At 37.6% G+C, this 23,551-nt stretch overlaps 2 protein-coding genes across 2 annotated transcripts in view; both read right to left on the bottom strand.

The window, feature by feature from the left end:
- The window catches only part of nectin4a (nectin cell adhesion molecule 4a), a 37,556-nt gene extending 29,707 nt beyond the window's left edge, over positions 1–7,849 (bottom strand). The window contains exon 1 of the mRNA XM_041778933.1: positions 4,554–7,849. Coding sequence (XP_041634867.1) covers positions 4,554–4,608 — 55 coding nt within the window. The 5' untranslated portion in view covers positions 4,609–7,849. The remainder of the gene's footprint in view (positions 1–4,553) is intronic.
- A 140-nt stretch (positions 7,850–7,989) lies between these two features.
- Positions 7,990–23,478, bottom strand: fcer1g (Fc fragment of IgE, high affinity I, receptor for; gamma polypeptide). Its single transcript, XM_041778934.1, has 5 exons — positions 23,282–23,478; positions 14,992–15,086; positions 12,972–13,019; positions 11,285–11,308; positions 7,990–9,449 (listed from the first exon to the last, which is right to left on the bottom strand). Exons 1-5 carry the CDS (start codon positions 23,346–23,348, stop codon positions 9,396–9,398), a joined length of 288 nt encoding a protein of 95 aa, XP_041634868.1. The 5' UTR covers positions 23,349–23,478; the 3' UTR covers positions 7,990–9,395.
- Positions 23,479–23,551: the final 73 nt, after the last annotated feature.

Below are 23,551 nucleotides of genomic sequence, written 5' to 3'. Positions count from 1 at the left end.
TTCAAAAAAATTAAGTTATTTTAATTTGATGGAAGCAAAACGTCTCAAATAATTGGGACAGGGCATCGAAAGGCTGGAAAAGTAAGTCGAAATAATGAAAAACAGCTAATCAGGTTAATTAGCGACAGGTCAGTAACATGGCTGGTATAAAAGGAGCCTTTTAGAGAGGCAGAGTCTCTGTGGAAAACTGTTCTGTGGTCAGGAAGGGGACCATCCAGCTTGTTATCAGCACACAGTTCAAAAGCCTGCATCTCTGATGGTATGTGGTTGCATTAGTGAATATGGCATCGGAAGCAGATCTGGAATTACACTACCAATGCTGAAGAGTAGATGGAGGTTTTAGAGCAACATTCACTCCAATATAGAGAACGTCTCTTTCAGAAAAGGCCTTGCAAATTTCAGCAGGATGATATTCAACCATATACCACATCCACCACGATGGCATGGCTTCAGTGTAAAAAGCCCAGACCTTCCACCTTTAGAAAACATTTGGAGCATTATAAATGAAAGATCTAGACAATCATTGCATTCTGGTTTTATTTACATTCTACACAGAGTACCAACTCTTTTAGAATAGGGGTTGTAGATTCAAAAGGGCTTGTAGCTTTACTTAATTTGTCCAGATGTTTTACTCTCTCTTTCTCACGTCTCATTGAGTCTCCTTCAGGTGTTGCTCTGATACCTGCTGTGGGAGAATGTGCTCAGATATGTCAGCACGTAGGATGTGATTCATGCATTTACCATCAGGAAAGATGAGTGTACGCTGCAGACAGGTGTGTGCTTTTCCATGAATGTGTACCTGCCTGTCACCCTGAGGTTTAGGCCCACGCTGGAATCTGCCTGTTCTGCATTACTGGCATAACATTTCAGCTCTCCTGCCTTTTTTGTGTGGGAATGAAGAAACCTTCACACCACTCTCTTCTTCGTTTTTGTCTGTCTTAGTGTTTGCATTGTTGCATGTGCATCCATAGTGTCATCTTAAAGGGGTTAATGGGTTTAGAAATGGTTCACATTATGGATCAGTCAGTAGAGAGGCTTCTGAGGCAACGAACCCTGACACCCCGGGATGGTCATCTGAATGAGACAGCAGAGGGGGATTCAAAAACAACCCCAACAGCAACCTGTTTTTCCTGAAATATAAGACAGAGCCGCGAGTGTTTTCTTTTACAGCACTATTCCAGCAAAGGCAAATCCTCAGAAAAGCCTGCCAGTGAACACAACTTCATTCATTTGTGATATTGTACCCAAGCCCATGCATTAAAGCTCCTGTGGGGAGTTTTCCACTGATTCTGAAATGGACTAAAATTAACATTAAAGACTGCCTGTGAGCTACAAAATTAAAGTGCATCATCAGCAAAAAGACTTACCATCTTTATAAAGTCATTTTTATAATCTGTAGTTGTTACTGCGCAGGGTAGGTGTCAGGTGAAGTAACTAAAACACATATTTTTAAATTTTCTACAGCTAAAATTCACCATAAGTTTGAGTCTTAAAAGACAACAGGAGGGTTTTTTTGTCTGAAAGCACTGCTAACACATGTAAGGATGAAAAAAGAAGGTACACTTTGTGCATATGTAGCACCAAAATCAACATATAAGTACGCCACAGGAGCTTTAAATACTTTTTATGTTCCAAAGATTTCTATGCAGATACTCAGGCTGTGATGGCAAGGTTTAATAGGAGTTAGAGCTGGGCAATATGGCCTCAAATTTGTATCACTGTCATTTGTTTTCCTTTATGTGGAATTTTATTGGATATTAGAGATGAAAAGGGATGATAATTTGAGTGTTTCAACCCTGTGATAGCACACTGGAATCATATCTCAGCATGTGACCACAGAAAGAAATGATTTCATCAGACTCTGTGCGACTAGCTCTTTGTAGCCAAACCTGTGGTTTTAAGTTTCATTTTTCTCCTGCTGAGGTGTGTCAAACTGCTACTGACAGCATTTCCTGATGTGGGTGTTCACAATAAAAGCACCCAAGCAAAATAACAACTCTAGTGACTCACTGTGGAGGACTTGTCAACATGTTTATCATTGAATTAGCTTAGCTTTAGCACACCAAAGCCAACTTCTCTGAATCATCATGGACTTAAAACAACCAAGCTTTGGTTATAGTTTGATAAGGCCTTTTATTAGACTGGTGTCCTAAAACCAGATGTTTTATTGATGGAGGTATCTCCACTTGGGCCTTACGTTTGGCACCATTGCAATTGAAGCTATCCCCTTAGCTCATGGTGATATCCAAAGGCAATGTCACCTCTGCTTTGCTATTCTTTTATGCTTGAAGTAGTGATGTGTTATCTGCAAACAAGCCAAGGTTTTAAGACATTACTGCACTACTCTATATGCAATTCCTCTAAAAAACAAAGATTTAATGCACATGCGCATTACATTTACATTTCCAGTTTTAAGCCATATGCATGCATGGGCTTCAGTTATACTTGCTCTTAACTGTGCATATACAGTATAGTTGTATCATGGCTGCTAAGTCTCCTGTGTATTGGGCTAAAGCTGTGCAAGCTGTGCATGACCTCAAAAATTAACCCGCCTAACTCTTGCCACTGCAGAGACAAACATGTCTCTCAGACAACTGGGAAAGATATTTAAAAGTCGATGTTTTAACAAGATCAGTGTTACAATTCAAAAGGTGACCGTGTAAACTGGTGGCTTTCAGTGCACACGGCTGTTTGTATGAATTTAGTTTTTCTTTAAATGCATATCTGATGTGGATATTTTTGCATCATAACAAAAGACTAACCCAAGAAGCATTCACGAGGACTCTTTGTGTCTTCAAATGCTGCTGTAACAACATCTATGAAAACAGCTGGCTGAAAGTCACCAGTTAGCACGGCCACTACTTCAACCGAAACACACTGACTGCTACGTCTGTGCACAGAGGAATGTGTTAAAGAAACAGAATGTAGAAGGTGTGTTCCTACCACCAGTTACCAGCCTGGTCTGGTCTGATGTTATGAATGATAATTGATGTTAATATTATGTGAGTTCTGATCTATGAATTAACATAACAGTAACTTCCTCAAGTGTTTCCATGTTTATAGTTAACATCCCACACATGAGATAGTCGTATGCAACCTGAGCTCTCTGCTGTGCCCTCTAGTGGTGTACTTCTGCAACATGCATCAAGTAAAGGCAAGTATAACTGCAAGAAAGTTCTTGACGAAGCTGGACAATTAAAACAAAGTAAAACAGCAAGGATACTCTAGCCTTAGTGGACTACAGCACAGACTTCTGAGCTCTATTTATGCACCTCTCTCTCTCTCCCAGTTGACACTTAACCTTCTTTAAATTTACTCACTTTGTAGTTTAAGTTCACTTGATTAATCCTATCTCATCATCCATTTAAACAATTATTTATGTGTTAGTCATTTTGTATGTGTGCACCTAACTGCTCTGTCAGTGGGAGTGTACGCGTGCATGCTTGTTTTATGTCTTTACAAAGTTACACTGCCAGCTACTGGGCTGGCATGCAAACTACAGCGTTTTTTTTTTGTTTGTTTTTTGAAGATTATTTTTCTCATGCCTTTATTAGATAGAGTGGTACAGTGGGTAGACTTGGCAACAGGGAATGAGAGTGGGGAGAGGCATGTGGCAAAGGGCCACAGGCCGGATTCGAACCCGGGCTGCCCGCTTGCATGGTGCACGCCTTAATGCACTCGACCACGTGTGCACCCAAACTACAGCGCTTTTTGTGAGGGGTCAGGCTGTGGACGGTAGCTCTCAGACGCCCCTCTTGCCAACCGCCACTGCGAGACGCACCACCGTCAGGATGGAGGTGACGCAATTTGCTGTTAAAATGTACTTCCTGTTTTTAAAAGTTGTGACGCTAAGTATTGCTCTGTAAGCCTAGCAAAAACTAAAGTAGCTTAGCTAAGTAGCCAAAAGCTAAAGTAGCTGCAGCAGCTCCTTTTTTTAATGTTATTATGAGCCAACAAAGCAATGTTAGCTTTAACGATGTTAGCTTAAAGAAACATCGCAAAAGCTGACAAAGCTACATAGTTAGCATATCTACATAGCTAGGTTAGCTTTAGCATTATTAGCTTCGGCTATGTAAGCCAGCCTCTTTCAAGCTTTTTCTGTGTTAGCAGACTGTTTAGTCAAAATCTTTTCTAGTTTGGCTTTGCAGGTCATGTTTTTAATTTTTGGCATCCTTACCCTGAAACTAACCCTGACTGATGATTAATACAGTTTTATTTTGAAAGTGTTGCATGTTTTCCTGTACTGAATATATAATATATGTAAAATATTTCTGAAAATGTAAAACTATTCCAATTTCAGCTTTTTGTTTAAAAGTGCCCTATACGATGACAGTAAGAAATTTTACTTTGTATGATTTCAGTACAACTAACGTGATTATATTTTTCAAATATCCAATTTTAAACACAATAATTCAACTTTTTCCACCTGCTTGTAAACAGGCTGACTGATGAGGACTGCAGGTACAGTATGACCCTCAACGCTTTCGGTAGAAAGACACAAAAACATATTCAGCATTAATGCTTAAAAAAAACAAAGTTTCAAGTCTTCTTACCACATATCAGGAGGAAACAGAGATAGAAAAAGAGCGTTTTCCGCGGAGATGGCATCCTCTTCCTCGGTTATTTTGGACTGGGCGCGACTTGGGACAATTTCAGCGTTAGAAAAACGCTCATTAGTCCAGGTGGTAGTTTCCTTAATGACAGGCATACATGAAGCAATGAGGCGGACTCATGCCTCCTGCTGCCGGGTAATCCTGAACCGTTCTTCTAAAAAAGTCCCTTTTTTTAAAGTTATAGCTGTAAATGTAGTCCGTAAAAAGCGTAAATCCCCCCGGGTTGGTAACCTGTGGGTTCGTTAAGCTCGCGCCATCATGTTTGCTCTCTCTCTCCTAAACTGAAGCAGCTCTACCTGCTGTGAATACACCTGTTTGTGCTACACCCCTCTGTCTCTTTCTCACCTTCTGTCTCGCAATACACACACACACACACACACACACACCTACCCACGAACGCGCACGCGCTGACGCACACGTTTGTGGCAGAAGTCACCTTTCCGGTTTGGCGGAGGCAACATGACAGTTATTTTCGCGTCTTTACTTGCTCTGCTGAGAGGAGAGGCAGGTGAAAAGCACGCACTAGGAGACACTTTAAAGTCAGTGTTAGAAAGGGAAGCCATACCAGACTAATGCCAAAATGATCGTAGGCCTCCTCCCATTGACAAAAACAAATTAATCCTTTTATTTTGGGAAGGGATAATCACAATTACAAGCTAAATACGAGCTCCACTGGGATCTGAATGTTTTTTCAGCACTTTTAAATGTGGAAATAAAGTTCAACAGGCAAATTAGTTCATTCCAAATGATCCACAACCTCCTCTTAAATCAAACAGGCTTTTCTTCTTCAGTGCAGAGGTTCTCAAAAGGTGGGTCTGGGCCCAAAAGTAGGCCACCTGGAGAAAAATTATCCCCTGATGTACAGAAACCCTAAGCTGACATGCAGCCTTCAAACTGGAGTCACTAACTCGTGTCATAAAGGCAGCCGATTCAGGACAGATCCTAGGACCCTGCTTGTGAACAAGCATGTTGTTTATGAGGATTCTTTTAAATAAAGATTTCTAGCTAGAGATATGCACTTATGCTTACACCTGTCAGGAAGAGGGGCTTCAATTAGAAAAAAAAGTAAGTTAGTAGAACAAAAACTTGTTAAAGTAAAACAAGTAAAAATAAATAATGAAGGAATTCAAGAGTCTGTACCTAAAAAGATTTTTTAGCCTATTCTTAGCAAGCTATCATAATAACATAAGATTAATGGAAAACACTAATAACATAAAAAAAGAGTTCTTCCAGTGAACTTGAGATTTCTGCCTATCAAATTTGTGCCAACTCAGCAAAAAACACAGTTTCTAGATCTATGGTCCTAAATCTGCGGCCCATAAACTGCTGCAACTTGATTGATCACAATGCTCTCCACTTTGCTGGGTGGAGCAAAAAACACAGGTCCTAGAGCCCCGGTCTTTAAATCTGTGGTCCTGAAACTACTGCCTGCAAGCCTGCAGATACATACTACTGAATCTGAGGCGGGCAGAGTTTTCCCATCTCACATTGTGTTTAGATGTGTTTAGATAACACCTGTTGTACAGTTTTCACTATTTAGATCCGCAGGCTTCCTGGTTGTTCAAAAGTCGAGACAAAAAACACGTTGTGTGTTTAGATGTGTTTTCAATGTGTTTAGATATCACCTGTTGTACAGTTTTCACTATTTAGATCCGGAGGCTTCCTGGTTGTTCCAAAGTTGAGACAACAATCTAAAGGAGACAGGGTTTTTGCTGTCAGAGCCCCTCGACTTTGGAACGACCTCCCCTAGGAGAAAAGGCTGGCAGATTCAGTATCATCTTTTAAATCATTCCTTTAAACTCGCCTTTACAGACTTGCTTTAATGTTACGCCTCTTTTTACTATTTATTGACTCAGTTGCTCTCACTATTTTCTCAGGTTTATTTACTTTAAACTTCACTGACTTGTCCTCTTTTCTCTTACTTATCTGTCTTGAATCCTCTGATGTGACATCATTATCTTCATGTATTTGTTTGGTTGTTTGAATATATCTATACAATTCTCTTCTTATCCCATATCCTATGCTATTATTTGTAATATTATCATAGGAACTATATTAGCTTTCACTGACTTGATTATATTCTATATTTTATAATTATTACTTTAACTGCCATTCAAAATCTACATGTCACTTTCTCCTCTGTGATTCACATTCTGTGAATTTTCAGAGCTCCTCTTCTGCTCTGATTGTTTTTATTTATTCCTTGAGTTCATGCTTCTGCTGATTGTTAAAGCACTTTGTAAGCAACTGTTTAAAAGATGCCATATAAATAAAAAATGAAGATTTGCTTGTGTTTCTGGAGTTAGTGAGTTAGTGACTTCCTACATGTGGCTTAAAGAGATCTGTAGAAATGTATGATGAGCTGATTATTATTTAAAATATAAATTTCAACTCTGTATTTGTCTCTCTGCTCCACCCTCACCAGAAAACATTTGACTTTGCCACAGGTGTCCAATATAAAATAACAATTTTAGTCATTAGGGAAAATACAAATTTACACCCAAAGTTAAAGGGAATCTTTCATCTTTCTGAAAATGTTACACTGAGAGAGTAAATTTCTAACACTACAGAGAAATGTTAAGCTACAGTAACTTTGGTTAATGTTAGGAAGAGTCCATTTTTAACTCTGAAAAGAGCTGAATCAGCACTCTGTGGTGTGAATCCATATAGACACTGTAAAAATGTTAGTATTAACTCTATGTAAATTAGAGTGTGCTGGTTTAAGACAAATTAATAAAAAAATAGAAAAAACAGTCTTATATTACTACAACATTCTTCATTAGATGAATTGTAGTGAAAAGTTGAGTAAATTTGGGTTGTGAATCTCATTAAGGAGGTGTTGGCGTGCTGTGAATCACCTCTGTAGTGGTTACATCATATTAGACGTACTGTCCTTTATCAGACGGATCTGATTATGAGCTGTGAACTATCTATTAGAAGCCAAGCCACTTTCAGATAATTATTATGATTATTCTGTGTGTTGTTTATCTTGGAGGACTGGAGGTTAACCCCTCCCCCTATAATCACAGTATCATGGGGGCAGGATCGACCTGGTTCACCCTCAGCTGTTTACTGTGACAGCTCTTATATGCTCCTATAGGAGCGGGTTAGATCTACAGACAGCTGTCTGTGGATGTTAGAATTAAGGCTCTTCCTGGAGGGAGTCACAAACAAGAGAGTGCTTGTGTGTTTACAGGGATACCTGCACCAAAGACACCTTCACTGCCATCCTGTGGTTGTGGGACTCACTACCCATGATCCCTCAGGTGTAGATGAGGAGACTGGCTTCACACTTTTGAAATTCTGCATGAAAGTGTCGTTCTTTTTTCACTAGCCTCATTTAAACTGACTCAAAAAAGGAAAAATCTAAGACACATTAAAAGAAGAGAGGTTTTAATGTATACAAATAGAATATAACATCTGTTTATGTATTTTAAGTATTAAAATGAAACATTTCTCTGGAGTATTGCAGTTATAAGAGGTCTGAAAGAAAATCAAAAATGTGCTTTGACGTTTCTGTCCCATCCGTCAGGTTTCTCTTTCGTCTTTCTTAACTTGTCAACATATTTTACAAAAGCAAGAAAAGCATAAAAACAAAAATCACATTCACTGAACATTAAAGCTGGTTATACTGTTTATCATGCTGTTAAAGGGGAGAGTGGGGTAAGATGAGGCGACATTTGCTTATGCTGCCTTCAAGATCAGGAAAAATGAGACAGCAGGAGAATGAAAACTTTATTTTTAGATCTCTGCTATCAAATGGGAATATTGGTATGGATCTGTGGCAACACTTTCTGAAAATGTGACCACCAAAAAGGTGCTCAGTTTACCCCAGGTAAGGGGTAAAGTGGCCTAAGTCAGGGGGGAAGTTGAGCCAATGTGGGGTGAAATGGACTGAGTTTTTTGTTTCACACATTAAAGTCTATTGTAGCATATTTGACACACACCTTTGTGAGACTTCTTTCTAATTAGACCTCTGTCTAATTTGAGTTATCAGGCTTTAAAGGGTCAAACTAGAGCTGTAAAATGATTAATTTGTTAAGCATACTGAAATAGTGATATTCTTATGGGAAATTATTTCAAATATGTTCAATATTTCAAAGCCCAAAACACACAGATGCCACACCGTCACGGTGGGTCATATGACACGCCTTGATTGCCGCCCCTAGCACAAAACAACAGCAGCACATCAGCAGTCAAATTTCCCATCAGCCACTGCAGGGCCAGGTTTTTGCCTGTGCTCTTAGGTAGAGCTGAAACAAGGAAGCTGTGGTGTAAATAGCAGCAGTTCTCTCAGGGAAACACTGCCGTCAGTGTGGCCTCGTTCACAGGAGATAATGGCAGAAATCATCAGACAGTGACAGTTTGTTTGGGCTGTATGGTCTCGGCTCTTAGCCACAGCCTTTGCCCTAACTTTTCCCCACAGCTACCACTCCAGAAAACAATTTCTTATCCAAGCAAACAGAGTTTTACTTTAAGTAAATCACCAACATGTAGAATATTTTTTAGACCTGGATGAATTTGCTTTGATGTAAAAGTCCTGACATGTAGAAAATTTACTTTGAAAGGAAAAAAAAACAGATTTGCTTCCTGAATTCATGGTCACATGACAACACCTCACACAGCTGCATAAATACAGCTGGTAAGTCATCATCCCCACTGGCTCATCTTACCCCTCTCTCCCCTATACTGATAAATTTCTGATAAGTTACATACTGTTGAAGGTGTGTAATATTTTAATACAACAAAAAGAAAGCAAGTCTTGGACTTTAACGCTTCCCTTCACTTCTTGTTGCCGATAGTTTCGTATGTGTCCTGGACACGAGGATTCAGATCCTACAAGAAGAAAATAGAGAAGAATAATCAATAAAACTCAGTTTATATGAGTTTTATCTGTATATGTAGCACATTTCAGAAACAAGTGCTGCACACAAGACATCACAACACAACGACAGAAATATAAAGTTACTAAAACAGTCAATAAAACCCACAAAAAATGAAAACAAAGAATCCATATCTCTTCTGCCCTGACATAAAAATATTTGACACAGTTGATGGCATATTTTGTTTTCATTGTATCTCAACGTGATGATGTCTGTGGATCTTAAACTACCTTTAATAAATAAAGCTGCTAGCAGAAATGATTGGGCTGCAGCCTTTTTAAGATGCAAACATAAACAAGCAGGTTTCAGAATCCACAAAGCAGAAAAACGTTTAGCAGATTTAAAGAAAAAATGAGGACAAGTAGACACCAGTGTCATCAGCATAAAGTCTGTCAGTTTAATCACAGTGCACTCGAAGTTTTCGTTTTTGTCCTTCCTATAACAGATATAAACTAAAAGACATCTGAGCAGTGGTATTGTTCCTATAGAGGCAGGTGTACTCCTCCTTTATGCCCCTTTTTTTTTTTACATCAAGCAAAGAATGCGTTTCCTTTGCTGCATATCTAGTAAGGCTGAACAATTTGCGAAAAATGATCTAATTGCAATTTTCTTGCCAATATTGCAATTGCAAATTAATATACAATTATTTTTGGGTTCCTCATCGTTTGTATTGTTCAGCAAACACAAGCAATAAATGATTCTATATTATAACCGGCACAGTTTAAGATAAATGAATAAATTTTGGCTCATAGAGCTCATTTGATATCAGTTGCTACACTGGAGGGGATGATAGTTTTTCGTGTTATCCCTGTTTTGATTAAGAAAATCATATACATTAAAAGGAAAAGTATTAAAGACACTCAAATGTTTGCATAATGTGTAGAGCAAAAAAAATATAGCAAAAAATATATATTTTTTCTAATTAATTAATATATTTTTTAATATATTTTTTTATTGCACTGTCTGTGATTTAAATAACTGCAGCAGGACGTATTGCAATTTAATTAATTTTCAATTAATTTCCCAGCCCTAATATTTAGTCTACCTTAAAAAGGGTTTTTTGTATTTCCAATCCAATCTTTATTTATAAAGCACATTTAAAAACAGAAAAATGCTGAGCAAAATGCTGTATAGTAGGAATTAAAAACAATTAAAAACAACAAAACATAAAGAACACTGGACTAAAGTAAAACCAGATGATATAAATGGAACAATAAAAACAGAAAGGACAAAAAAGCCAAATCTCATGCAGAGCCAAAAGCCAGGGAGTAAAAGTGCGTTTTTAAATCTGATTTAAAGACAGGCAGCGAGGGGGACAAGGCAAACATGAAGAGGAAGAGCAAAGGCTGGGTCACCCCTGAGCTTCAACTTTGACCCCTGGACAGTCAGAAGACACTGGTCAGAGGATGTGAAAGTCCAAAATCCGGAGAACTATGACGTGTGACCCGCCCTACTCAGCCTCTGGTTACCCCGGGCACTTACCCACCCAAACAACAAATGCAATGACAAGAACGAGCCGGTTAGTCCTTGAGCATGACCTTCATCACAATGAATGCTGACAGCTCTGATTTTGAGGTAGCCTATACCTAACTGGGTTCATATTTCTTTGCACAGTTTTTCCAGATATACTGGCGATTTTGGGGATTCTGGCACATTCCTTATCTTGGGAATGGTAAGGATTTTGGCAGAAAAAAATAACTCTACAACAGCAGAGTTCTACCCTTTAAAGACTGGAAGCCTATAAAATAATTCAAGATTATTAAAGCTACCAGCTTCTTCATTACTCACCGTATAGATGCTCTCTTCAGGAGTCTGTGAAAGGGAGGAAATAAATCAGACGCATTAGAACTGCGAGGACAAATACAAACTCAGTGTTTAAATGAAGACGTAGAAGAAGTGATTCAAGCCAGAGAGGGGATTTAGATGTGTTTCTCAGCGGCTCGGCCGTGTGCAGCTTGTGGCTGCTTAAAGGAAATAAAAGTCTAAATAAGGCAGTGCAGTGTAACACCAGGTGAACTCTCTTGTAAAGAAGTGAAAGCCTCCACATTTGCATGCTTGGTGTGTTGGTTTCCAGTACTCATAATATGGTCATGCATGAAAGAATAAGTAAGTTACTAATTTAAAAAGAGCTGTAGAAGTTTTCATCACCGTTACGAGCGATAAAAGCACACCACTACCAGAGTTTGCAGCTTTCTACAGAAGCCCAAAGAAGACATGCACGCTACGTTTGACTTGACTCCATTTCACCGTTATATATTTCTGTTAATCTGCAGTTTTCTCAGGATATAAATGCTGCTTATCTGTGATGATGACTTTATCTTCATTTCTCAAACTCTCTCAGTGATAAGTTGTCACCAGTAAACACGCGTTGTTACAACAAGATTAGAATATGAGTAAGCGACAGAAATGTCTTTGTTCTTACCAGAGCAGGGAGTGAAATAAAATATAAAAAAATATAAATTTACAAATGTCTTCTAAGAGTTTCCAGATCTTTCTTAGATTTAGGAGACTGAGGCACCAGTGGCCAAGTGGAAAGGCTGTGTCCTAAAACCAGAGGCTACAGTCCTCTATGTTGTTGTAGCAGAAAATCAGGCCCTGCCACACGGAGACGAATTCAGGAATATCCGCAACAGCTTTATTTTGTCATCCACACGGAAATGGCATTTTAGGAGGCCATAAACGCTACTTTTTGAAACAAGGTCCCAGAGTGAGAGTGAGAGCAAAAGTCCAGTCCCAACTTTATTGGAACAGGCAGCAGGCATTTAAACATTAAAAACAGTATGTTGTCCTTTGCTGCATTCAGTTCAATTTAGATTAAAAAGACTTCCAAAATCACTGTATTTCTTTCATGAATTTTTTTTACACATCATCCAAACTTTTTTGGAATTTGGGTTTGTAAAAGCAAAAAGCACAGAAGTCTTACAAAAATAAAATAAATGAATAAAATGAGGAGAGTGATTATTGACAGTCTGACTCTGCTCTGTATGACTAAAGAGCCAGGGATTAATCTGTCTCCGTGGTTGCCTGAAGTTCAGCAGACTTATACGTACAAAACAAAAACGACATTTCAGAGGCAAAAAAATGTCCAAATTACTCCAGACAACTTTTTCTTTCATTAGTTTCACTGATCAAACAGACAATTCCAGGTCGACTATTTACTCTGAATGTTTCTTTTCCTTCTGTTATTCAAACATGAGAGTCACAGGTGAGAAAACTTCCTGATTAGATCCACAATGATCAGCCTTTTTAGCACTAGAACTGTCATTTTGTGTGAAAATGAAGAACTCCTCTATCAGCTCACTTCTGCATCTGTGTCTATTGTTCTCATTTAACCGTGCTGATGAGATTATTTATTCTCTGGTATGTTCTGTGGTAAGCGTGTCTCTAAAAAGCTCTAGTAGGTTTTTAACCACACGTCATATTTTTGTGTCTTTTTCAGCCCTGTGCACAGAAGCATGCATGCGAGTATTCTTACCTTTTTGCCCTTGGCTTTCCCTGCTTTGGTGCTCCTTGCATTGAGGACCTGTAGAAGACAGTTTCATGAGCTTACCCTGGTTTTACACATCATTTATGTGGCTTTTAAGGAAATATTGTGGAAAATTTTGCTCAGCCTTAGAAGTAAATGTTAATTATCCTACAACGGCGACAAAATTCCACATTATCCACATAAAAAGTAAAGATAACTGAACAAAAGGTAACATTTAGAGGGCGACATGCTGTGCAAAAAGATAGCAATTATTGTAGCAAGAATATTTGTAGTCTTTCATCCTTTTACAGCCATTTCTGATTGTCTAATCTGCTTTACACTCATCGATCACTTTATTAGGTACACCAGTTATGAATGCAGATAAGTAATCAGTTAATTATATGGCAGAAACGACTGCACTGAGGCCTGTAGGCATGATCAGATGACGTGCTACGGGTCAAACTAGCATCAGAACGGGGATTAAAAGGTGGCTGAGGAGATCGTACCATGGTTGTTGTTGCTTTGGTAGGTTTTCCTTTTTGTTTATGTCAAATTTGCCCCTACTATATGAATGTCACAGTGGAATTAGCTTTTTTTTTCACAGCATGTATGAAGTGAAGCCTCAGTTTCCTGTTCATAGCTGGCAGGAGCTGAGCTTCAAAGTCTGACATGTTAGAGGCCCTTCTTCATACCTCAGCTGTAACACGTGGTTGTTTGAGTTGTCGTCTTTTCATCAGTTTGAGCATTTAAGCCTAGAGGACTGCTGCTCACTGGATATTTTTTCTTTTTCATTCTTTAACCTTCCAGTATCACTCTGGACATTTTTGTTCAAAGGGGGGAATGTTTCACTTTCATTTTCTGATCACTTTGCCTGTGTTGCTGCAAATGCCATAATATTTTTGTAGAGGGATTTAAAACTTTACTACCTAATAAGCCATTTATGCTTAACTGTCCCCTTAACTCCCATTATGTCACATTTTTTAATCTCTGCCGTGACAGAAAACCATTTTTTTGTGTGTGATTTTCATATAAAACAGTGGCATCATATATTCAAACTGGCATTTAAAAGGTTAAAATCCTGAAAATAATTACAATTTTGGGCGTTTTGAGCAGGACTGAAGGTGATAGCTATACCAGATATTAAAAAGTGGATGGAGCTCATGTTAGAAATAATATCATATGAACAAATGTTAGCTAGAATTAGTAATGAAAATAAGAACTTTAAGAGGTCCTAGGAGTGTTTTCTTATGCAAAACCGGGTTAGTATGCAGTGAAAATGAACCTGCTGTAACTGATTAATATGTGTCTGCTTTGATTATCTAAATGTATAAATATTACAGGCCTTTTTTTAAATTAATTTAATTTAACTTTTATATAGATATATTTTTATTTCTATTATTTATTCAGTTGTTTTGAATATTCTGTAAAGCTAAAGTGAAAATGCTGTCCGTTTGTATAACTTTTTGTTGGAAAATGAAAATAAAAACTTTAATAACAAAAAAAAATGTTTTGATCCTCTTGTTTTCCTGCAATTTTACTTTAATTTAATGCTATTTCAAGACGTGCATGACGGCTGGGAGGGAAAAACATGAAGGCGAGGTAAAGGAGGAAGCTAGTTAGGGCTTCTGACCCCCAATTTTTTTTAAACAAATTCCAGTGGCTGATCAGAACCGGGCGTTTGATACTGCCCGTAGGTTTGAATAATTACATCACACCTCCAGAGGGCCTTTGCTGGGTCTTTCAGGGCCTTTCTACATGCATAAATGCACTGGCTGCTGCCATGTGACTGGCTGATAAGACATGTGCACTAATGCACAGTTCACCAGGTGTACCTAATAAAGTGGTAAGTCTATTTTTCAGACGACACCAGGATTTCTACCCATGCACTCATAATTTACCTGGTTTCTTTGAATGAAAACAGACTTTTGATTTAAAAAAAAAGAAGAAGAATCATTAAAAATGAGGTTTGGCTCCATTTAAAAAGACAGAGACACACACACTCTAAAGAGAAAAAGTGTAGCATGCAAACCTTGATCCTGCAGTAGAGCGCTGTCAAGATGATGCCGTACAAGAACAAGATACCATCGAGGATGTAGCAGTACTTCGGATCCTCAAGACCAGCGGCTGAAACAAGAGATAACACAGTTAGGATAGTATCATCTATATGCCTGTGTATATACTTTGTGAACTTTAATGAACTTTTAATGATAAACACAGGTCAGTTATTAGCTCTAAAGCTTCACCTCATATAAAGCATGCAGTTGTCCAAGAATGAAAAAAATCTCTTTGAATGATGGTGTTCATTTGAGTAATTTGGTTTCATATTGTCAGATGTACAAATACAATCAGCATCAGATATTACTAAGAAAATAGGCCAAATTTATTGAAATATGGACTTGGGGGGAATCACCTTCATAATATCAGGCACTGGCTATTTCAACTCTTTACTTTCTTGCCTGAGCACCAGTTCAGCTCAGTTGGTAGAGCAGACGCCCAAATGCAGAAGCTGTGGTTGCTAAGATGCTAGCAGTTATCTTTAACAGCTTTTCTCCCTTTTTATAATTATAAACTTGCATTTTAAGGACATGGTAATATACTATCTAGTAAATAAATCCTGTGGGGTACTGTTAGATTAAAATCAGCTCAGTTCAAGTTTAAGAGCCATGATGCTTTGTCCATGAATGAGCCACCTCTACCCTCTAACCTCTGTCTTATTTAACCTGGTCATGGTTAATTGAATGGACTGCAATCAAGTCCAGAAGCCCCCTTGACTAAGATTTGGATTACTGTTTTTTAAGATATTCAAAATAAGCAATTAATAATTTAAAAAAGGTGCATCCATAAAAGCATTAAAGTTTACCACTTGGTATCTAAATCAGACGTAAATGGCAATTAATGCATGGTATAAACAGGGTCACCGACTGATCTGCTGTATATTTATGAGAATCATTTTTATCCTTTATAGGCTGAAATCAAGCCCCGAATCTGAGGTTGGAGATTCTGAGAACTAAGAAAAACATATCGGACATACATTTGCTTATAATCTCTTCATCAGTCTTTTATCAGGATCTAGCTGATGATTGGTTTCTGCATGTTTATGACAGCTGTCATGACAGATTTTATTTTAACATGGCTGGAAGACTCATTTCTCCTCAGTGACAGTAAAGATGACAGCAAGTCCCCAAACCTGATGCAGAGCGGAGCATCAAACTTTATAAATGCACACACCGCTGCAGGAGTGCATGGTAGGTTTCATTTCTCTGCTGCTGATGAAAAAGGAATCTCCAAATTTTAGCTTTTATTTATTTATTTATTTATTTTTTGCCCTCAGTGCTGTAAGCAATGTCAGAAGGCTTTGCAAGAAGCTCACAGTGTGAATCAGGAAGGCCACTTTTAACAGTTTTTCGTCCTTCTTTTGTGAAATTCATCCATGAAATCAAAACGGTGGTAAATACATCTTATGGAGTGCAGTTTTATGTCTTTTTTTTTCTGTTTTTATACAATATGCAGTTTTTAAATGATGATTTCATTTATTGTAGTAAAAAAGCCATCCACACCAAACTGGCCCTATGGGAAAAAGTCATAGCCCTCTTTGGTAAATCAGGATTTATCTGTGACATTTTCTGGGATGCTGAGTTTAATTTCACTAGCCACATTCAGACCTGATCACTGCAAGCCGCAACCTCTGGTCCTGAAAAATGAAGCCAATGTGGAAGTGCAAAGACTTGCAATACAGTGTCTGCTTGAGGCTGGCTGCAGGAACAGCGGATGTCCCGTCTGAACACCTGTTAAAAAGCTGGTTTTGACACTAGAAATAAACTGGTTTACAGCCTGGTTCGAAAAACCAAACGTTTCTCATTAGCTAGTGTCATTGAACGAGGGTGATTTTTTGTATGACAGTGGTTTAGATTATATTTAGGATACCCCTCACTGCGGCTCATTTGATTGACAGATAGCTCGACAGGCAGAGATTTCATTTCTGTCAACCAGGATGCTAGCTAGCTAGCTGACAGGAAGTCACACTTAGTGGGCGGGCCATTAGGTTGATCCAAAGTTCGTTTGAGACAGCGATTTCAATATGGACGCCACTGCGGATGGCTTCAAGAGCTGTCTGAGTCTGCCTGTTGTAAGCAGATGGCTGACGTCACACAGGGTTTGTCCAGTTCTTTCCACAGTCTATGGATTACCGCCATATTTGTAGAATCAGAAATTCCTTAAATAGAACCTGTCAGATATGAAACATTCATTGACATCTATCTTGAAAGGGTTACAAAGACATTTTAAGGCTTTGGGGCTCCAGCGAACCACACTGAGAGCCATTATCCACAAATGGAGAAAACTTGGAACAAAACCTTCCCAGGAGTGGCCGGCCTACCAAAATGACTCCAAGAGTGTATGGGTGACTCATCCAGCAGGTCATAAAAGAACCCAGAACGACATCCAAAGAACTGCAGGCCTAACTGGCCTCAGTTAAGGTCAGAGTCACGTTTCAGCAATAAGAGAGAGACTGGGCAGAAATGGCATCACGGGAGAGTCGAAAAAGACCAAAAAGAAGATAAAGGCTCGTCTCACACGTGACTAAAAACAGCCTGATGATCCCCAAGACTTTTGAGAAAATGTTGTAGGACTGATGAGAAGAAATGTTGAACTTTCTGGAGAGTTTGCATCCTGTTACATCTGGAGTAAAACTAACAGCATTTCTTCAAAAGATCAAACGTGGTGGTGGCAGTGTGATGGTCTGAGGCTGCTTTGCTGCTTCAGAACCTGGAATCATCAATCACGATCCGAGTCCACGTCTAAACGGCTTAAAAAAAAAACAAACTTTTGGAGTGGCCTAATCAAAGTCTGGACTTAAATCTGATTGAGATGCTGTGGCCTGACCTTAAACAGGCGATTCATGCTGGAAAACCCTTCAACAATTCTGCCAAGAAGAGTGGGACTCTGCCTGGTATTGGGTTTACGGGGCACATACTTTTCCAGGTAGGGCCGGGTTGGTTAGGGCGGCTTTTTATTCCCTTAATGAATGAAATCATTTAAAAACTGCATTTCTATCTTTTTGTAGTATTATATTTTTCTCCGATGATCTGAGGCATTCAAGTGAGACAAAAATTCAAATAAGAAGCACTTTGGAAGGAGTAAATACTTTTTCACAGCGCTGTACATGCTGAAATAGCTTATTTCAGATATTTACTGTCTTTATGTTATGGACTTGTGCAATACTCACTACTTTCTCTTACATTCAGAAACCAGAACCATGACAGCTCCTCTATGATGAAATCCTAACAACACAGATGTCGGTTTCTGTTCTTACACCAAACTTCCTTCTTTTTTAATGTTTAAAGTCAAGGAAATGAAGCGTATACGTGATCAAATGACTGGCTGTTAAATAGAGAATCTAAGAATAAAGCCTCCTCCTCAAACTGAGGCCAAAATCAAACAGATATGAAAATATCCACTTTAATCCCTCACACTAGAGACTGTCATACACTAGCTGGTTATTGGTGGATGTATGGATGGACAGCTTCCTATGAAGTCAGCAATGATGGGGAAAAAGCAGCATTTCGTCTTGAACTCAGCCGTGCCTGTTCCTCTGAGATGTGGCGTGATATCTGCTTCAGCATCTCTGCTGGTTTCCGCAAAGGAAGCAGAAAACTGAGTGTAGGCCACCTAAAATAACCTAAGGCCTGATATTAGACTGACTAATATGTCAGTGCGTGACCAAACTCACAAGTCAACATGGAGAGTCGACAGAGCTGAACAGAGCATTTTGAAAACAGGCTGGATCAGATGGCGACCGCCGCGTTCATTACTGAGAGCAGCTCTTCGTGTTCTGCATATTTATTTGCATGTAAAGCGTCAATACAAACACAATCACTCTGAAAAAACACGTTTTTGTCCCCTTGCAGAAAAAGTAGTTCAGCGACACGAAAGTAGGCCACATTTCACAGCTTTAAAGCAGCAGAGGAGATCCCCGCACATCAACCAAACAAAGATCAATGCAAAAATAGTCTCTAGACTATTTTTAGCCTCCAAACTCTTTTTTTTTTCTGCAGTTAAAATCAGTTTGTTGAGTTTTTGAGGCTTTTTAGCCCAGTCTAACATTTCCTGCAGTATGCACCCCAGAGTCACTTCTCAGATGACTGAAACTAAAACAAAGAAAAGACACAAAGGTTAGTCAGAAAGCTTTTTTACATACGGAAAATTGGACTAAGACAAGCTAAAAATAAATCTTTAATCAAAACTCAAAAATATGAAGTTTTAATTTTTATCAAAGAGGCAAAAACAAAAATAAAATAAACTTTTCAGCTTTTGAACAGTGTCTTTGACTTTTAATGAAAAGAAACTTATAAATAAAAGTTATTATATTATTATTAGTATAATTATTATCATCAGCATTATTTCACTCCTTATCATTAGCATTACTATCATTATCAATATAATCAATATTACTATTATCATTATATTATTATCATCAATATCATTTGTATCATCATCACCATTATCATAAAAAATATCATTTTTATCATTAATACAATTTCAATTATTATCATGATCATTATAAGCATTATTATTATTATTATTATTATTATTATTATTATTACATCATCATCATTACTATAATCGAAAAGTTATTATTATTATCATCATTATTTTCATTAATTATATATTTTTCAACATTACTACTATCATTAAATTATCTTTATTATTTTCATTATCATCATCAATCTTAATTTAATCATATTTAGTATTATTATCATCATCGTAATCATTTTGATTTTTTTTCAATTATTATTATCATCATTATTTTATCATTATCATAATAATAATTACATCAATATCATTTTTATTTTCATTATTATCATCAATATTATTTAAATCATTATCATCATTATTATTGTTATCATCATCAGTATTATTATCATTATCATTATATTATTATCATTTTCATTATTATCATCAATATTATTATTATTATGATAATGATCATTTTTCTGCCTTTTTTATACTCACTGTTATCACCAATATTTACATTATCATTATTATCATTACTGTTATAAAATGTTAGTGCTGGACTGTTTGGACATTCAGACTACATCATGTTTCTCCAGTGTTTATAATGGCTTTTACTTGTGTATTTTTAATCTATTAAAGTTCTGATAGTCAGGGTTGGACTGGTAATCTGGCATACCGTGGATTTCCCCGATGTGCCTATCTGGTTTTATATTTTGTTTTATTCTCTTTAACTTGAGTAAGGATATGTACAAATGTCTTTGGTGTTTACTGCTCAGCTCTGATAGTTTCTGGCTAAAAGAGACGGTGTAGTTATGTCAGATTTGACCCAAAGTAAACGGCTGGTTTGCACAAAAAAATGCCTGAGTCGGATTTTCTACCCAGTCCAACGCTTCTGGTTGTGCATTCATACGAGTGTTTTACTTTTAGATTTATTTATGCTTTGGCCGACAACAGTAAAGACTAGAGATGACATGATGATAAATAATATACGTGAATTCATGGCCCTTTAGAGCTTCCATACAAAGACTAAGAAAATATTGAATTTAAAATAGTTGGAAAAAATTTACATGTGCCAAGTAGGTACAAAGACACAGCACACTGACGGGTTCATAATAAAGAAAATGATCCATCTGTGGAGCAGCTGAGCTCATAAATTAGTTTTCTAAATGCACAGAAATATAAATTCTTCTGTTTGACTGCATAACTCCACCCCTATGTTTGTATAAGCTGCTTCTTAAACACCTTTTTATTTTCTCAGTAACAGTTTCATGATTTAGTCTTTGAAACATCGGAAAAAACGAGAATAATTGCCACAGTTTCCCAGAATTAAGGTCCATTTCACTGAATTATGTAATGTTTTTTCCTCTCAACTTACTCTGAAAATTCAAGTGGAAAGTTAAATAAGAGGAAACTTCATACGACTCCACTTCAAACTTGGGTTGTTCACTTTGTGCTGAAAATGGTGATCAATATCAGTGTTGGAGTCTAGTTTTTATAACTCTTACTGCTTTGCTCATGTTTTTATTCCCATTTGAAATAAAGACATCAATCAATAAAACCCAAACTGACAAACTAAGTTCCTAAAAAGTCCAATATTTAAAATCTCTGATATCTTAATAAATGACCATAAATGCTGTTGATTTCTAGCTGTAAATGCATATACAACCATACATTTTTAGGGTTGTGAAGATCAGAGGAATTTATTGCAATTACAATAACTAGAGCACTATTATTGGTGTATTGTGTTTGCAATAGCAAATCCGAGTATTGTCCAGTATAATCGCACAAACTGTGCAGCACTAACTTGCATGAAAACCCCTGAATCTGACCCAGACTGTCTATGGTGTATGAGGCATGTATTAAAGTTTCTGGACTTGATGAGCATGATGTACAGCCTGGCATGATTTCATTTGTGTAGAATAAGTATGAAAAATAGTGTTGTATTTTTTTCCCAGGGGTGTTAAAATGAATCACATTCATCATAAGCAATTTAGATCCACATTTGTGATTTTTAATCGTGATTAATTACATGATTTCTCCTTCTTTTCCACTCTGCCTAAGCCATGTCAGTATCTCCCTACAACCACAGTGATATGAATCAAGTCCAACACTGCTTCTTAATGTCTCATTTCACTTTGAAAAAATGCCTTAAAATTCACCTCATCACCTTCCCCTTACTTCCTTTTTGATCCATATCAAATTCATTTTTTACTGTGGTTGAGAGCATGCCTTTATCTTTAATCTACCTTTTAAAGCAGGTCTGTATCCAAACAGGAAGCCAGCAAACCCTTAGACAGAGACACTCGACCAAAATTGCACAAAAAAACCCACCTTGAATGTAGAATAGCTGGGTTTTAAAATGCGATTAAGAAGAATGTAAAAATAACAATTACAGCGGCAGAAATTCTGAGATCAACTGCAGCTAGAATCTTTAATCTTTTGACGGCCCTATTTTGTTGGTGACGTTTGAAAGTTGCATTGTTTTAACCTGTTGTTGGTTTGTAGGAGATCGTCAGTTCAAGTGGGACTTCCTGCTTAAATTTAGGTGAGTCAATAAACGCATGTAGTCACACAGAGTGTTACTTTGACGCTAGTTAAAAGGAATTTTTCCCCACCTCATATCTTCAGTACCATCCTTTTAGTTTCTGTTTATTCACTTTATTATTGTATAAAATCTAACAGACATATTGCATCTTAAAGTACCTACATTTAGCTTTACATCTACATCACAACAGTTAATTGCATGCCGTTTTTTCACATTTTTCATAATTTCACAAATGAAAAAGAAAAAAGGAAGACATAAATTTTCATGAATATTTAAACAAATTTCAACATCCACTTTAAATGCTTTTCTGATAAATTTTGCATTTCAATATCTTGTTTTTGATGCTCTTTATGTTTTAGATGCTTTGTTTTTGCACGATGTACTTCTGTAGCAATGACTGATGCACTATAAATAAAGTCGCCCTGCCTGAAATAAAAGAATAGGTATGTTTTGCTTCAAAAATGAGCATTATCATTATTAAAATAGTGATAAATTGCATGTAAAGTCAAACATTTCTGCTTCTCTGTACTAACGCTGCCTGAAACGACATCTTCATCTAGTGAAATTCTTATTTTCCACTCATTTCAAGCTAAAATGTAAAAGTGCATGCATACAAACTGAGTTCCTCTTGTGCTTATATTTCTTTAGATTATTTCTGAAGTTATAAACTACAACAATTCTATTAAATCTAACATCCGTTGCATAAAAACCCTTCTCATAAAAACAGAAAAAAATCAACCTAATAAAGAGGAAGTTAATAAACAGAACTTTAGTGCGTGTGCGGCAGGCAGGGTGTGAGAATGAGAGCGGCTGTTTAAAAAAGCAGCGTTGCACACCAGACTCTGTGCCCCTTGCCGCAAGTTACAAGAACCAACAGGGTCAGCTTCTCTTTTCACAGGAACTGGAACGTGTGACTGCATTTCTGCTGCCTGAGTAACACTGACAAGAACGAGGGGAGATGTCAGAAAACCTCAGCACTCAAGGAAAACACATAAATATATAATTTTAACTACTAAGTGTTTTATTATTTACATTTTACCTTTGTTTCTAGGAGAAAAAAACCATTGAAAAAGCTGTTTTAATGCTGTTTACCTGTTCCCCAGCCTGTGTTTGGACACATTCTATCTCTATTAGACTGATTTTCTCATTAGAAGTTAAAAAGTGACCACAGATGTGAGGTTTTCAGACAGTTACCCACCTTAACATTCCTATGAAAGAGAAGAACATCAGCGTTAAATCTCAAACTGAAGTCCACACTCACCAGCTGTCCCAAAGCTCATCCACAGAGGAATGGCGAGCAGCAGCGGGCTCCTGCCCCACACGGCCATGGCAGCACAGGCTCAACACGGACAAACGGGCTCCTTCGGCGTCTGGCTAACGGCAAACACGACGACTTCTGGGTGGCTTTTTCTCTTTCCTCTGGTGAAAACTGCTGCGTACCTCATAGCCTAGAGGGGAAGTTGTGGTCTGAGCGCTCAGTCCATTTGTCTAAGATCTCATCAGACCACTCCCCTTCAAAAACCAAACCAGA

The sequence above is a fragment of the Cheilinus undulatus genome, linkage group 22 (assembly GCF_018320785.1).
Source record: "Cheilinus undulatus linkage group 22, ASM1832078v1, whole genome shotgun sequence".
NCBI classification, from domain to species: Eukaryota; Metazoa; Chordata; class Actinopteri; order Labriformes; family Labridae; genus Cheilinus; species Cheilinus undulatus.
This window is presented reverse-complemented; position numbering and strand designations above follow the sequence as displayed.